Below are 16,888 nucleotides of genomic sequence, written 5' to 3'. Positions count from 1 at the left end.
AAGGGTCAAGGCACCTTTCCAAATCACTTGGAGTCTTCGAATCTTTTGTTCTTGCCTCCAGCCATCCAACCTATCCTGCCAGGTACTCCTGGTTAATTATGCATAAGTTTTACCCAAGCCTGCCATGTCTCTAGGAAATGATCTTGCTTTCTCTCTTCAATTCGTGCTAGAATGTACCTGCTCCCTGAGGTCTTCTTTCATCCACGCCCTCCCTTGACTCAGGCGCAGCTCTGCTTGGGAATCCCTTCTTAATAAATTCCTCGGATCCTAAGACGTTTTCTGAATCGCCAGGTCGTCATGTGAAGTTTTTCACTAAAATGCGGAGGTTCCAGCAACCGGTTCCGAGCTGCCGGACTCGGGGCTCCAAACAAGAATCCTAGTAACAGACGCAAGAAGATGGGTGAGCTGTGGCTCCAATGGCTGGTGAGCACAAGCGGAGGGTAGTTTGGGGACGGTTCCTCTGGACAGGACAAGGGTGAGGGAAATAGGAGGATAATGACGCACCTGAATAAGTCCGCTAGGGGAAAGGGGATAAATATAAGATCTCGGTGTAGTGCTTGGAGTGAAAGGCCGACACGCATGCACACAAGGATGAGCGAGGGGCTGGGAGAGAGAAGCAGCACCAGGTATCTGACAATGGCAAGGCTCGGATCCGGACCCGGTAGCAGAGCCCCCGCCCCGCGTCCCCGATCTCCGCAGTGTCCCCTCGCGGGCCACCTCGGGAGATGACTGTCAGCGCATCTCTCCGCCCCGCGCGGGCCCGGGCGCGCCGTCCCTCCCCTCCCCCGCGGCCGCAGCTCCCCGCCCCCTGAGAACGCGGCTCCCCAGTGTCCTCTAGAACGCCCGCGTGGCTGTCGGGTTTCGAATCCCAGAGCCGACCCTCACCCTCGGCCGGAGCGGCTGAGCCGCCGGCCAGCCTTTCCCCTCGCATCAATCATTAACGGGTCCGCCTGGGCTGCGGAGGCCCGAGAAGGGGGATGGTACGGAACTCGAGACTGGGGACAACTCTATCCCCCGCGGCGGCCGCGAAACCCTAGCCGGGGAGGCCCCCGCCCTTCCTCAGTGCGCCCTCCCTCCTTCCCTCCCTCCCTCCCGCGCCTCGGCTCTCACATCCCCGCCTCTCGCTCCGGGGGCGGCGGCAGAAGCGCCCGCACCGCGCGATGCCCAGTCACCGCAGCAGCGCCGCCGCCGCAGTCCGCCGCGCCGCCGTCGCCGCCGCCGCTGCCGCAGCGCGGGCGGCCGCGCGCGGGTAGCAAGGAGCTCGACAAGGGGGCCGCCGAGCCTCGCGCGCTCCTGCCGGTCGCCGCGCTGCCTACTGATTGTTTTATGATTTTATTTTATTTTTTATTTAGGAGCAGCTACTCGGAGGGTCGGGACTGGTCTTGAACCTTCAGCGACGCCCCCGGAGTGGGCACAAAGGCTCCGACGGCGACCGGCCGGGGCTGCCTAGCGCGCGGGAGCCGGCGCCAGAGATCGCCCGCGTGCGCCCTAGTGGAGCCCCGAGTACCATGCCGCGGCGCCTGCAGCCCCGGGTCACAAAGGGCCCTCCCGCCCCGGCTGCCGCAGCTTCGGGGGCCAACCGGCACTCTCATCCCGCAGCCTCCGGGGACCTCCCAGCGTCTGCCAAGCAATTACTGCGTTGGGACGAGGTCCCCGACGACTTCGTGGAGTGCTTCATCCTGTCGGGCTACCGGCGCCTGCCATGCACGGCGCAGGAGTGTCTGGCCTCGGTGCTGAAGCCTACCAATGAGACGCTCAACTTCTGGACGCACTTTATCCCGCTGCTGCTGTTCTTGAGCAAGTTCTGTCGCCTATTCTTCCTGAGCGGCCGCGATGTACCCTTCCACCACCCGTGGCTGCTGCCCCTGTGGTGCTATGCGTCGGGTGTTCTGCTGACCTTCGCCATGAGCTGCACGGCGCACGTGTTCAGCTGCCTGTCGCTGCGCCTGCGCGCCGCCTTCTTCTACCTGGACTACGCATCCATCAGCTACTATGGTTTCGGCAGTACAGTGGCCTACTACTACTATCTGCTGCCAGGCCTGAGCTTGCTGGACGCCAGAGTCATGACCCCGTATGTACAACAGCGCCTCGGCTGGCACGTGGACTGCACACGCCTCATTGCCGTCTACCGTGCGCTGGTGCTGCCGGTGGCCTTCGTGCTGGCTGTCGCATGCACGGTGGCCTGCTGCAAAAGCCGCACCGACTGGTGCGCCTATCCGTTCGCCTTGCGCACCTTCGTCTTCATCATGCCTCTCAGCATGGCCTGCCCCATTATGCTGGAGAGCTGGCTCTTCGACCTGCGTGGCGAGAACCCAACGCTCTTCGTGCACTTCTACCGTCGCTACTTCTGGCTGGTGGTGGCCGCCTTCTTCAATGTGAGCAAGATCCCCGAGCGCATCCAGCCAGGCCTCTTCGACATCATCGGCCACAGCCACCAGCTCTTCCACATCTTCACCTTCCTCAGTATCTATGACCAGGTGTACTACGTGGAGGAGGGCCTGCGCCAGTTCCTCCAGGCCCCACCTGCTGCGCCCACCTTCTCGGGCACCGTTGGCTACATGCTGCTGTTGGTGGTTTGCTTAGGGTTGGTCATCAGGAAGTTCCTAAACAACCCCGAATTCTACAGTAAAAAGTGAGCCTCCGCCATGGAGGAGGCTACTGGTTTGCCCGCCTGTTTGTTTGGAATTTATGTTGTTGCTGTTGTTGGTTTGTTTTCAAGTTTTCTTGTGTTTCCTTCTTTGCTCAAGGAGGGTGCTGCAAAACCACAAGGGAAAGGTCCACTGCTGCTAGGGGATCCTAGCCCACTTGGGGCTGAGGAAGAGGAAGAGAGAGGGATCAAATAGGAGGCAGAGGGCCACAATAGTTCTTGCCCTTGGAAAAAAAGTCAGGTGGTGTCTTTGACATCTGGAGATTTTGCAAAGACAGAGAATAAAATCCCAAATAAAACCCCAGTTTGCTTTTCCAGTTGTCTTCTGTGTCAGTGGTGATAACAAGAAGCCCTTGTGAGGTCAAGTATGCAATAAGGAGGATAAATAGACAGAATCCCTGGGTACTTCCATTTCAGTCTGAGGAATGCTTGGATTTGTCAAAGAATGGAGCTTTGTAGGAAACGGGCACAAAGACACAAACCCAGGGCTTAACCTGCTAGAAAATGCATGGAATGTGAACACAAGTTAATTATTTGAATACGTTTCTCAGATGTTATTTAAATAATAATATATATGATGATTTTGCATAATTTATCAAAGCCTGTGATATGCACTGAATTTTCTTTGTCACATAGTTTTGAATTTTGTAGCCTTTTGCATTGCACACTTGAACTGGACATCAGGGCAAGCTGGTTGAGAGTACTCGATTACTTTTTTAAACAGTATTTTCTGAAGGCCTAGGAGTGTCAAGATACAACTGTGAATGACTACCTTAGGGACTCTGGTTAGACTATTGGTGAGGCGCTCAAGTGGTTGTAGAGATCCCAGATTCCTATTTACTTTAATGTATTCCACAAAACTCATCCTGGCTTTTTTTTTGTTTGTTTGTTTGTTTTATTTTTAATTTTATTCTTTTCTTCTCTATTTGTTTAAATTGCCACTGGAATAAATGTGCCTTTTAAAGCAATGCCCAAATGACTGGTCCTCAGACACAGTTTCTTGCAACAGGAAAGCAGCAGGAATAAGCTTTTCTTACTTTATTGCAAATCAGGGTTTAACATTCCACCCAGGAGGGAAGGAAGATGGTGTTGGTTTTGAGTGTTTGGTAGAATCAGAAGTGGCTTACATGGGCATGCAGAGCATTTGGCTTCTCTACTGAGAGAAGAAGCCAACCCACTAATGTGACCACAGTTCCTAATTCAGATGTGGGGGAGGGTGAGAGGCCACTGACACTGCCCATCTCTGTTTAAAATTAAAACTGTAATATTCAGGAATAAATGCACTTATGTTATGAAAACAGGAGCATATTACTAGAGTAGTAACTGCAACTTCTGAGTTAAATGAGATTACACTTGCCCAGTTAAACACTAAAGCGTCATCCGGGTCCAGGGGTATGGAAATGATTGGCAGTCACCCTAAATCATTGAAAAATTAATGAACACACCCGAGATGCTTTCTAATGATCTGGTTGGCCTGTGTTATTCAAACTCGATTAAAAGAAACCACTGAGGTAGCTTATTTATATACTTAACACTCTTGGTAAGTCGTTTGGTTAAGAGCCAAATAAGTCTGTGAATAGAGAGTCTTGACCTCATGGCATAATTTAGAAAGCACAGAAAATAGATGAACACTTACCTCAGCACTGGTAGGATGGTGCTCCTAGAAAGATTGCTGTTTTTGTTTGTGTTTTTAATAGCCACTAGAATTGTAAACAGAGAAGCTCAGCACAATTCCCTGGAGGAACCAGTATCCTTGAATGTGTTAATTTGCACACAGAAGTCAAAATTATGTAGGTCTATATTTGATTTAGGACCTCTTAATGGGCTCTTCGATACACTTTGCACAGTTCCAGAGGAGTGTCAGTGTCTACCCCTTTGCAAAGTGCAAGAAGAGTGCCTGTTAGGTTAGGAAGGCTGGTAATTTGTTCTCAGCACAGATGTTATTCCTCAGCTGTAACTTAATTCTATACACGTGTTCAAGGACAGCTGTGGAAATCAGGATATTTCCACATGCAAACTTATTTGCATGGTATTGTCATCTCCTCTAGAGCCCCAAAGAATGTTGATTTGGAAACTAGAGAAACAGGTTGAAGAGTATCTTGCAGCTCCCCTGTCAAGTGGGACCTCCCTTTCAGAAGGAGGGAGACTTCTGAAAAGGATCGTTGGATTTGAGAATAAGAACAATCCTGGCATTTGTCATTTTAAATTTTTTGTTGGAGATTTTCTGGATCCACAAACAGAATTCTCTTCTTGCCCTGTGTCTTTGTCCTTAAGCAGGGGTCACTTAAGGATAAAATTATACCCCTATCATTTTCAAGTGATTATGATGCATGAGCCAGTGAGATGACACACTTTTCCCTGGGAAGGTTAAACTGCCCGGTCTGTTCCAGAGAGAACCAGGACTCCTTTTCCTCTTTCCTTTGCCTCTTCCTTCCCCCATGTCCTTCCCTTCCCCTTCCACTTTAGATGTTATATACCACACGTACCAGTAAAGGAGGACATTCTAGTTGAAAACAGTGATTGGACTTCATGTCATGTTTGCAAACAGGTACCACATATGCTAAGATCAGGAACAATTTGTTTATCTGTGTTATTTGCTAAATGACATCAGATTTCTGTTAGGAGAGACAATTCTATTTTAGAAGCAAATGTTTACTGAGTCTCCACATTTGCATGGAACTATCCATGTATATTGCACATTTCAAGGGTAACGTGGCAATCAGAATAAAACATCTTTAAAAACATTTTTTTCACACTCTTATTTTGCCACATCTATTAAAATTCAGTTTCACTTTATTATGCTCAGTTGTTTAAAATACAGGACAAATTATAAATAAGAATTCACTCCATTATCTTTGCACAATCTACTCTGGCAGTAGAATTTTGCAGCATATTATGTAATGCATTTTATTTTTACTTGTTAGTCATGATCTAGATGACATCTCAAGGAGCCGCACCATAGAGTCATTCTTGGGAGAAGAGGATGTTTGACTTCTGTGCCTGTCACCGGTGGGTTGGTCCCTGGGGCTGACTCAGGCTGACTCAGTGGTTTAAAAGGTTTCCTTTCTTCTCTGCCCTTCTTGCAGCTCAGGTGAAAAGGGTGACCTTCCCAGGGAGAGGAAGTGGAACTCTTTGGTCTTGTCATGACTTGTAAAAATAAATGTGATCTTTTCCACTGGCCATACGCTTTCTATAAATAACCCAGGGAGAAAGTGTGGGGCTACAGAGCTGGCCAGAGTGGCCTTCACATGTTTCCATTCATAAATCCTGTAAGTGCTTGCAGTCAGAAAACCGTTAAGCCTCATTCATCATTGCCACTTCCTGGGAACCATTTCTAAGAATGTAGAATTTGAAGACGGAGGTGATTTTTTATATTTTTCTGGTATGGTGCTGAATCTGAAGGCTAGCAGCAATAATAAATCGGGATTTTTAAATCTTTGAATCTCACAACTTTAGTTAGTCTGCACAAGCAAGAGACAGGTTTGATAGAAGTTATCTTCAAGGTTTTACCATGGGTCCAAGGGGACGGAATTGTGTTTTCAAACTGATTGTAGGATGTGGGGACAGTTATGCATTCCGTCGTGTTTTCTAGCCTGCACAACTTTGATACCTGCCCAAGCACAGAGACCCTAACTGCATGTATTACCTATAATATATGGGTCTCTATGTTCCTTTAATTGATTGCAATTTTTAAATAGAGCAAAATAAGAAATTATCATTTTTGAAATCAGATTACTTAATCCAACAAAATGCCAACAGTCGAGGTTTGTATTTGTGACTTTGTCAGTGTCTTTGGTTGCTGTTTATGCCTTCATTCATGTAATCCCTGAGTGATCATTGACCACCTACTATATGTAATCTATTGGGCAAAGATCCATATTGTCACAGCCATTACTTTTTTTTTTCCCCTTGTTGGAAGAGAATTAGAAGTTTGGGTCTTCTCTCCTTTCCATTAGCATAAGGGCAATACATAGGATCATATTTCAATTAACGTGCTAATTTGCCTGCATCCAATTGTTTTTCCTGTCTGCTTCTAAGCCTTTGGTTAAGAATGACTTGAAAATTTAATGTACAATCCAGGTAAAGGGATAGTGTACCCACGTGCAGAACTGAAAAATTTATCACCACTATTAATTAATAAAGATACTACTAATAATAACGATTGGAAGGTTTATAGTATTCATATCATTCTGAAGTGTGATTCATTCAAAGTGCCTAAATTATGATGTCATTAAGTGAATTTCATAGAGAGTGTAATAAAGTTTTAAAAAAAATACACATATGAGTTCAAGTTCTTAAATATCCCAAATTAAAACTGAGACGAATGTTTCAGCCTTTGCCCTCTTTCAAGGTCTGTGTTGTAACTTATAGAGCATCTTTTAGAAAAACTACCTGTGGGGGAATTTGGTTTGGTTTGGGTTTTTTTTTTTTTTATGTACTGGGGATTGAACTTAGGGGAGCTCAACCACTGAGCCACATCCTCTGTCCTTTTTATTTTCTATTTTGAGACAGGTTCTCGATAAATTGCTGAGGGCCTTGAAAAATTGCCAAGACTGGCCCTGATCGGGCTTGTGATCCTCCTGCCTCAGCCTCTGGAGTTGCTGGGATTACAGATGTGTGCCACCATGCCTGGAAATTTTTTTTTTTTTTTTAGGATCCTTTTTTTTAAAGGATCTGACTTAATTTAATAAAATAGGAAGAGGACATGGGAAAAGGAGACCGAGGAGGATTGGATTCCAGTATCCAGAATGAGGCAAGTTCCAATATGGACACTTTTGCCCATGTTTTAAATTTTGTACCGATAAAATCATGTGAACTCTCAGGGTGTTAGTATTTAAAGAGTTAGGCAAGGAATTCTATTTGACACCTCCTGTGGCTTTTGACTTGAGCATGGAGTACCTGTGTGTATTTTGAGTGGTACATTTATCCTCTGGCTTAATGTCCTTAATTTGTTTCCGTACAATAGGACGTAAGTGAAAAAGGGCTCTGGGGGATAGCACCAGCCAATTGTAAATCATCCTTTGAATGATTTCCTTGAAGGATTGCCAATATCCTGACATACATTGCCTGACAGTGAACAAGCCCAGATACTCTGAAAAAGGAAGCATCCAGTGGCTGAAGCTTAGCACACTATTTCTTTGCAAAAGACCACATGCTTTCCTCTTGAAGATCTGACTTCTTCAGCATTATGAATAATTATTTCTCAGTTATGAAAATGCATGTCAGTTCTTCTTGGTCACTATTCCAAAAAGCTAATATAAATTTCTGCTGTCCTTTTTTTTTTTAAAAAAAAAGGACAAACATTACACTCTGGGTTGTAGATTTCTAACCAGTTTGTAGTCCTGGTTTTTTTTTCTTTTGCTTTATTTATTTATTTTAGAGCCGCTTAAGAATCTGTGGGCATGTTGCAGAATTAGAGTGTTTATTTATAGGTCAGAGGCCAAGAATACTCACTGAGCTGCTAATTGTGGCAGGATGTGACTTTTGAAAGCTCTGAAATTTAATGTACACCTATGTGCAACAATATGCACTCATTTACTGTTTAACTCGTTTGGGAAAGCAGACTTTTCCTTGAGCTTCTGAAAATATTCCTAGTGTCTTTTGCTTCTAAATGCAATACAGGAGCTTTCCAGCTTTTTGTTCCCAACCTCTGAAAGCTAGTCCAAACCTGGCATTTCTCAAGGAAAATGTTCTTGAATGTGCAAAATTATTCTCCAGTGTGTAAAAGTGGCAGACTACCTTGCTCACGCCTTACAGCTCCACCCAAATACACAATAAGCACCCCAGGCTGGGAGGGGGTGTCCTTCAGTTGGTTATTTAGGCCATAAAGATGTCATAAGGATGACCCTGCCTCCCACTGTTTACCACATGGAGAGAGGACACCATGTAAATAAGCCCATTTGTAGATGAAGTACAGGGACCAGTTAACTTTCATTTCATTCTTTCTCTTAGACTTATTTCTAGTTAGCACAACCTGTTTTTAATACACTGGATGCAAAAAAGCAAAATTCATGGGAAACAATTTTGAAGGAGTATTTTAATTTTATATTGCAAAATTTGTAATAGCCATTTGTTTGTTAATAAAACAGGCCTTAGCACCTGGAGGAGAACCCGTGCTTTTTGGAAAGCCTCATCTTTGTCCTAGGAGTTTAATCACCTTGAGTTCTTATCCAAATGAAAAAGACCTCTCAGGTCTTTAAAAATGTAAATACTGTAGAGCTTAAAGACAAAAGGATTTTTTTTTTTTAAGAAGAAAATATGTCCGATAAGTTCTATGTGTGTAACAAGGTTAAATTTAAAGTCTTTTAAAATTCTGGTTAGAAACTTTTTAAAAAATTTCCTCTCCCAGGAAGACCTAGCTAGGAAGGTCTACTTTTCTGCCAGGCAGGTTCTTGGTTTCTGGAGGTGGTGAGCAAAGCAACTGAGTACCCAGACACTAAGGAGGTGACTACAGAGCCAGTAAGAAGCATAGCCCTGGAAACTCTGTCCCTTGTGTCTTTGAAGTGGGAAGAAGAATCAGCCCCAGGTCATTGCTACCTGGTACAGGAAAAGCTTCTTGCATTTCAGGCACAGGCAGGATTCCGTGGCTGCCTTTCCCCTGCACTGCAGCCCGTGGCAGCTCAGAACTTTCTTCCTTTCAGCCTCCCCCAGGCCACCTCTGCCACCTTGAAGCCTTGGCTTTTCAGGAATCCAGCCTTGAAGACAGAGGTTCCTAAAAGGAGTCCTTAGCCTTCTCTGACCATCTGCCTTAGGAGGTGCTTCCATTTCTAATGAGGAATTTAAATGCCACGATTGTACTGGGATTTCCAAAAAGGTACAACTAGCAGGTCCCCTCTGCAGTAAAGGGCATTCCTTGAAGGGCCATATGCATATTCTCCCTCAGATCAGAGGCAGAGGGAAGATTTAGCAGTGATCCAATAGAAACCTTGAATCTTTTTTTTGTTGTTGTCTTGTTCTGTTTTTATTTTTTGTTTTGTTTTTTTAAATTCACTTAATGGTGATAATGGAAAAAGAAAGGAGTAAAGAATAACTTAGGCATAAAAAAATAATTATTCTTCCCACTGCTTGTTAAATTAATTCTTCTCAGACTACCCTGACCTGGGTCTCTGCATCCTAAAGACCTATATTTAGTTGGCTGAAGAGGCCTCCTCAGGACATGGGAACTTCTCTACCTGGACTATGAGGTGGTTTCAGGTCAATAGTGTGTTCTGACAGAAGAGCATTGCTTTATCGTAATTCCAGATTTCCTGATAAATCAGCCAAAATAGTCTTTAGAAATAGATACCATTTCGGTCAATTCTGTGCATGTAACTGAACATATTGTGACTCCTGTTTGTCGTACAGTTTGCCATGATTTCAGCTTTCTGAGACATTTGTTCCCTGCAGTTTTGAATATGAAAGTCTGTATAAATAATATAACTATTCATTTTTTTTTGCTGAAAAAAAAACACAAATGGATGAAATAAGAATAAAACATTTGTAAGCACAGCCTTCAGGATTGCCTTTGTGTGCCTGTCTGAGAGATAGCCTTTAGCAAACACAGTCGTCCTACATTACCAATAAAATGTGTGGAACACTAGTAAACGTGATAAGAAAAAAAAAATACTCTTTTTATATAAAAACCAGCAGGCAGAAGGGAAGGGTGTAAGTTTGTCCCAAAGAAGAACCCTGAGAGTATTACTTTTTATAGTATTAGTCAGATGAAAAATAAAATTTATTAGTTATTTCAATGCTACATCTTCTTTAAAAAATGTATATGCAGACAATGAAATCTCCCTTGTACCTCCCTGTTTTTCAAGGACATTTGTGATAAGTTCCGTGGTACACTCCTATAATCCCAGTGCTGAGGAGGCTGAGGCAGGAGGATTGCAAGTTCAAAGCCAGCCTCAGCAACTCAACTCAAATATCTGTGGTTTATGAGCTTCTGGGCAATACTGCCTGTCCCAGACTCCTGGTGAGGAATATGAATTTACAGTGTCTTTGTCCCAAATAATCTTAGCAAGGAGGACCCACCTTCTGTTCTTTTTTGGGGGGTTGGGGGGTGCCAGGGATTGAACTCAGGGGCGCCTCCACCGAGCCTCATCCCCAGCCCAATTTTGTATTTTATGTAGAGGCTGGGTCTCACTGAGTTGCTCAGCACCTTGCTATTGCTGAGGCTGGCTTTGAACTTGCGATCCTCCTGTCTCAGCCTCCCCAGCAACAGGGATTACAGGTGTGCGCCATGGCGCCCTGCTGTACCTTCAGTTCTTATTCTCTGTGGCCGTTACTTAGGCTACACCATGTTGACTTTTAAACGCTCAATGAAGCCAGAAAAGGTTCATAGGAGGCACACTGAAGTGTTCACAGAAGGCACGGTACTGACCACACATGTCTCTGGAAGGACAGGGAGCCAGACAGGGCCAGAGACTGCTGCCTCTCTCCAAGGCAGCTCCCCGGAGCTCTGCTACCAGAGGAGCCATCTCTGACTGCTTCCTGGCCCTGTCACGTCTGTCCCTGGGACAGATTCCTGGGAAGGAGTACCTGAAGGCTATCTTAGGTTGCATGGAATCTTCTGGAGTCAGGGTACAACTGCTTGTTACTTGAGCCCTTGGGGATCCACAGGAGGGTGGAGGTGAGTTCCCCCCCACCCCCCAGGAAGGGACCATGGCAGATGAGAGCAACACAGCCTCTTGCTCCAGCCCCGTGGCTGTCTGGTACACAGCCCTAACACTAATTGCCACTCTCAGGGAGTGTGAGGAGACAAGAGTTTGGGACTGCGAGTGCTATGTCAAGCCAAATGTCTATCAATGTCCCTGCTGAAGCTCCAGAGCATCTGGTTACAGAGGAGGTAACCTTTCCACACCTGCTTCCTTTAGTGAAATACAACTCTTACCTGTTTAGGAGCTGATTCTAGGTTCCCTTGCACTCTGGCTTTTTGTTAGTTCCTGCCAATGAAAGTACTGGTGGAAGATTGGATTGGAAGGAAGGAAACCCATGATAAGTGTTTTTCTCCTTCTCTCCCTATTCTTCCAGTATTTTCCTGCTTCTTGTTGGCAGTCACTATATCACCCTGAGGGAAGGCAAAATAAGAATAAAGCCAGCATATGGAGTGGGTCAAGTAAAGTAAACCATTAAGGAAACCTTGATCAATCTGTGCCTGAAGCCTGCCCACCTTTGGATGCTTTTCGTACGTAAGCCAATAAATTCCTTTTGTTTTAAGAGTCTGTTAAAGTTGTATTTACCCTTTGTAAGCAGATGATTAAATTGATCTGTAAGATTTGTTTATCTCCCAGTCCTGTATAATAGGATTTGCATAGCTCCTAGCCCACCATGACAAAGAGAGTCCCACATTTCAGGACCTGCATGCTAACTAGATATTGACCGTGCTTTCATTTTTAAGTACAGATTTTCTGTGTTAGTACTCACTACCACCCCTCTGCAATGCCAGAAGCACTTTCTCTCCTGTTCTCCAGTGTAGAACTGAACTTCCCTACCACTTGTATTACTTCCTCCCTCTTAAGAAGCCTCTCTCCAGCCATTAAACAGCGTTCTTCTGTATGTTTGCAACCACTTCTACTCAACAGAGTCCTCCTGTGAGCACATAAGCATGTACTACTTGTTGCTTCCATCTTCTAATGTCACCCTCTCCCCACTGTGTCACTGCTAAAAATCACCCTCTCCCTCTTCTTTATAGCCAGGCTTTCTGAAAAAGAGTGGGGAACACTGTCTACTTTCTTAGCTTCCTCTCACTCCCTCCGCCACAGCATCCTGGCTTGATTAATCTCCCCAGAATGATTCACTAAAATGTCTAACAACCTCCTTGTGGACTGAGAGATATTTCTGGGACTCCCTTCTCCTTGGAACACTCTTTCCTTGGTCTCTGTGTCTCTGTGCCACTCTTATCTAGTCTCCTTTAATGGCTCTCCCTCCACTCCACCCCGCACCCCCAGTCATCCTGCAGTCAGTTTTCTCAGAGTTTGAGCACCCACTGGCCAAGTTAGTTTGAGCAATTGGTCACCAGCTTTCTGATTGGGCGGCTTGCTCTCAGCCTTCCTATTCATGGCAGACATGCTGTAGTTCTGATTCAGGAAGCTCAACCTTGCACTTGCTCCTCCAATTCTTCCAGTGAGTTTTTAAGCCAACCCATGCCTACTTTTAAACCCTCTTCAACCCAGCCAACTTGAGCGGATGCTGTTGTCTGCAATGAGCTCAAATGGGTTCATCAACTAAGCAGGAGCATCAGGAATGCTGGAAATGGGTACCTGAAGCTCTTCTTTCCCCAAACCACTGGTAAGAAGGCCGTTGGGCCTCCTCAGAGAGTTTGGTTCTACTTGAAAGAAAAAGGGAACATTGGGAAGATAATTACCTGGGAAATTTTATCCCCTTCATAATGACCTAAAATAAGAGAGACACACAACACGAAAACCTGAAATACATGTCAAATGAAAGAAATCTGAAACAACAAATCCCATAATCTGTAAGTATTGTTTCCAGGTATCAAGATAGTTTGTATGATATTCATGCCAAGATTCAGTTCTGAATAACCAAAAACCCATTAAATTAAAAAGTATACAAAATTCTCACACTGGATAGGAATTCTATGAGTCTTTGATCTAAAACCATAACTGTGTGGTCCTCCGGCCCAGGGGAAGCAGCCAGAAGTGAGGCAGGCTTTTGGAAGCTGCTCGAATTCGGCTTTCCCAGGATAAAGGTGTTTTTATCTATAATGCATCTCCTACTTCTACCAGCATACCCTGGATTTCCCTGGAGAATGGATCTGCTCTCCCAGGCCATGGGCTGGTGTCTGACCCAAGGTAGGCCTGCATGCTGAGTCCTATATGGTCCCTTATCTACCTGCACAGGACTTCATGCGAGTCTGGGAGTTAACCCATAGCTTTCCAATTCAATCACTCATTTATTCTCTCTGTCTCTGTCTCTTTGTCTGTCTGTCTCTTTCTCTCTCATTGTTGTTCTCTTCACCCCTCTTAAGTTAGCCAGAAGCTTTTCATTTCCTGTGATTAAAACATATTAACTGAGGACTTCTAGTCACTCTGGGTAACAAGTAAAAGGCTAACAAGAAGAAACAAGCCAAACTGAAAAATCAGTAACCCTTCCTAGATAAGGTAGATAAGGTGGCAGATCACACGGCTGCCCCCCAAATTAGAGACACAGGTGGATAGAGAATCACAGCCCACCAGAGCAGGGACCTATGACAAAAAATCTCTGCAGGAACCATTACAGAGTTTGTTGTTTGTTTGTTTGTTTTTGTTTCACCCAGGACACATGTTTTATTTTCAATTAAAAAAATACAAATAAAACGGTTAAGGTTTTAGATCAAAGACTCATAGAATTCCTATCCAATGTTAGAATTTTGTATACTTTTTAATTTAATGGATTTTTGGCTATTCAGAACTGAATCTTGGCATGAATATCATACAAACTATCTTGATACCTGGAAACAATAATAAAAGGCAAAACACAGTTTGAAAAGACAGAGCAAGGGCTGGGGTTGTGGCTCAGTGGCAGAGCGCTTGCCCCCCCACATGTGGGGCACTGGGTTTGATCCTCAGCACCACATAAAAATAAATAAACAAAGATATTGTGTCCATGTGTAATTAGAGAAAAAAATTTTAAAAAAAGAAAAAAAAAGAAAAAAAAGAAAAGACAGAGCAAGCCACAGAACCTGGCTCAGATAGGGCAGGTTCAGACTAGGGATTTAAAACAGTTATGCCAAGAATTCCGATAGGAAAAGTAGGCAATAGGCAAGAACAGATTGCTAATACAAGAGAGAAGGGAATTTTAGGGAAGCTTCAGATCCAAATACAAGCACACATTTTCAAAATTGGAAAACAGAGAGGAAAAAAAAAAGGCTGAGAGAAAAGAAAATGCCAGAAAAGAATACCCAAGAACTATGGAACAATCACAAAAGGTGTGATATAGGCATAAGGGGAACACGGAAAGGAGAACAAAGAGAAGGAAGCCGAAGACTATCAACCAACACGCACCAAGTTTACAGCTTGAAAGGGAATGAAATTTTACACATAGACCAGACGTGACTTGCAAATCACTTATAAATGATTTTTTTTCCCTCTCAACTGTCTCAGAAGTCCACTATCAGTTTCTGACCTCCAATAACTTTTTTTCCCTAAAAAGTGAAGGAGGAGAAAATGAAAAAAGAACGTGGAGACTTAAGGAATCTGATTACCTTTGTAAATTTATAAATTTATAAATAATTTATAAGCAACTTTTAAACCATAGAATTAATAGAAGATTCCGCATCCTGCCTGCTTGCCTAATTCCCGCCCTTCCTATCTTGATCCTCTACAGCTATAAAAATATGGAAAAGTGAGAGGTGGAGAGAAGTTATGGGAACATTTATTAGTACAAAATGTAATTCTGCAAGGGCGACATTATTATATCAAGAGGACCTGAGTGGGTTTTGACTCCAGCCCTTCTTAATTCAGTGGTTGACTGAATTAGTTCATCTTCGTCCCACCGTACATCTGTTTTGGTGGTGACCTATAAATATCAGAGTTCTTTCAGTTTCTTATTTTAGTTCACACAAGAAAATGCCACACAGTACAAGAAAAAACGGGTCTAAAGAAACAAATGTTTTCTACAGACTTACGTATATAGCACATCCCCTGTGAGAAGGGCGTGGTCATGCCCTCCTTTTCTCCTGTTGTTGCTGTCGATGTTTTGGTCTGATTTTTTTTTTTTTTTTACTTTTGATTTTGGGGGTTTCCTCTTTGCCCATTTTATCTCCTACTGGAAAAATCAAATATAAAAGATGGAGGGTAAAAATTATTATCATAAATCTCTAGCCTATTTACATGGTACCAAACGCAAGCTTGTTAATATTTAGGTGCCAAATTATTGTGTAAACGCATAAAGGGATCCAGGGCAAGTGGTATAGGTCATGGTGCCTCATTACAGCGTCTGGGTAGAACAAAGTCACAGAGAACCAGTGGGAAGGAAAGTCAGGGCATCTTCTGAGCATCGGTGGCCTTCTCCACATCCTACAGTTTCACAGAATCATTTTGGCCCATGGGGCCTACACTCGTCCTGTGGTGTGGCAGAGGACACTGTCCCTGTGATTCAGACTGAAATGTGGCAAGGCCCGGGTCCTTCCTTTCTTCTTGGGCATAATGAAGTGGGGCTCATTGTGTAAGTATCAGGATATCTTTATATCATAACCCCTTTTCTCCCCATCTGGTCCTGTAAATGGTTTTGACAAATACATCCATCAAGCCACAGTGTCACCTGCCCCCCCCCCCACACACACACACCAGTACAGATGACAGTTCATGGTTCTCCTGAAATTTCCTGAAGAGGGAACAGGTGTTGTCCTGGAAAACAGGAGGCCTACCAACAATAGTTTCCCAGGCGTTTGGGGCAGCGTAGGGTCCACCAGCACAGTCCTCTGACAGGCTCATTGTCACCTTTGTAGAGAGGCAGCCTGAGGATCCTTACAACAGGGAAGAAAAAAACTGGACCCCAAGTTGGGAGTGGGAGATTCTTGCCCTCCATGGGTCACACACACACCAAGCTCAAAAATACCCCTGTCCCTGCAAGAGGATGTCCAAACTGTAAAGTTTTGCAGAAAGATCATCTTCAAAATCATATGAGAGAGAGCAGAGAGGAAGTGTGCAGCAGCTGGGGAGGGTGTAGCCAGGGAAATGGTGCTCACTGGAAGCCTGTAGGGCCGGAGCAGGGCTCATTAATACATTCTGAACAGCCAGGGGCACAGGGGTGTTTTCCAGGCATGAGAGATTGCAGGGGACAGGGGATAGGCGCCTGTCGGGGAGGGGGCAGCAATACCTGCCAGGCAAATCTAAGGGCCCATGCAGAGGGAAGCAGGGTCAGAGAGCACACCAGGGGCCAGTGTCGACTGTTGGACCTGGTAGTGGGACCCAGGGGATGTGACCTGGAGTCCTTGGTACTGCTGGGGTCTCATGGAAGTGCCAAGTCCTGCTTCCTTCTTTCTCCTAGGAAGAGTCTCCTTGCCTCTTGCCTCTTGCATCTGCAGACTTGGACTGAGTGCGACTCTCACACCATTACTGCATAGCCTTGTCCTCTTAGACAACGTACTTTTGCCTCTCTGGACCTCCATTTCCTTAGGCATAAAGTAGGCTGGACATATTAACTACACGGTAACATAAGAATTCAATGAGTGGATGCCGTGGGTAGCAGTTCAGTATATTTTAGCAAGAACTAATTGCACTAGCTCAGGCTCTTAAATCCCTTACCTCACCCAATCCA

At 44.8% G+C, this 16,888-nt stretch overlaps 1 protein-coding gene across 1 annotated transcript; it reads left to right on the top strand.

The window, feature by feature from the left end:
• Positions 1-772: 772 nt before the first annotated feature.
• PAQR9 (progestin and adipoQ receptor family member 9) lies at positions 773-10,123 on the top strand. Its single transcript, XM_081302790.1, has 3 exons — positions 773-980; positions 1,353-2,632; positions 7,160-10,123. The coding sequence occupies exons 1-3, from the start codon at positions 978-980 to the stop codon at positions 7,176-7,178; spliced, it is 1,302 nt and encodes a 433-aa protein (XP_081158916.1). The 5' UTR covers positions 773-977; the 3' UTR covers positions 7,179-10,123.
• Positions 10,124-16,888: the final 6,765 nt, after the last annotated feature.

This window comes from Spermophilus citellus (genome assembly GCF_964194105.1).
Source record: "Spermophilus citellus genome assembly, chromosome: 7".
In the NCBI taxonomy this organism is placed as follows: domain Eukaryota; kingdom Metazoa; phylum Chordata; class Mammalia; order Rodentia; family Sciuridae; genus Spermophilus; species Spermophilus citellus.
Note: the sequence above shows the minus strand (reverse complement) of the source record. Positions and strands in the feature narration are given on the sequence as shown.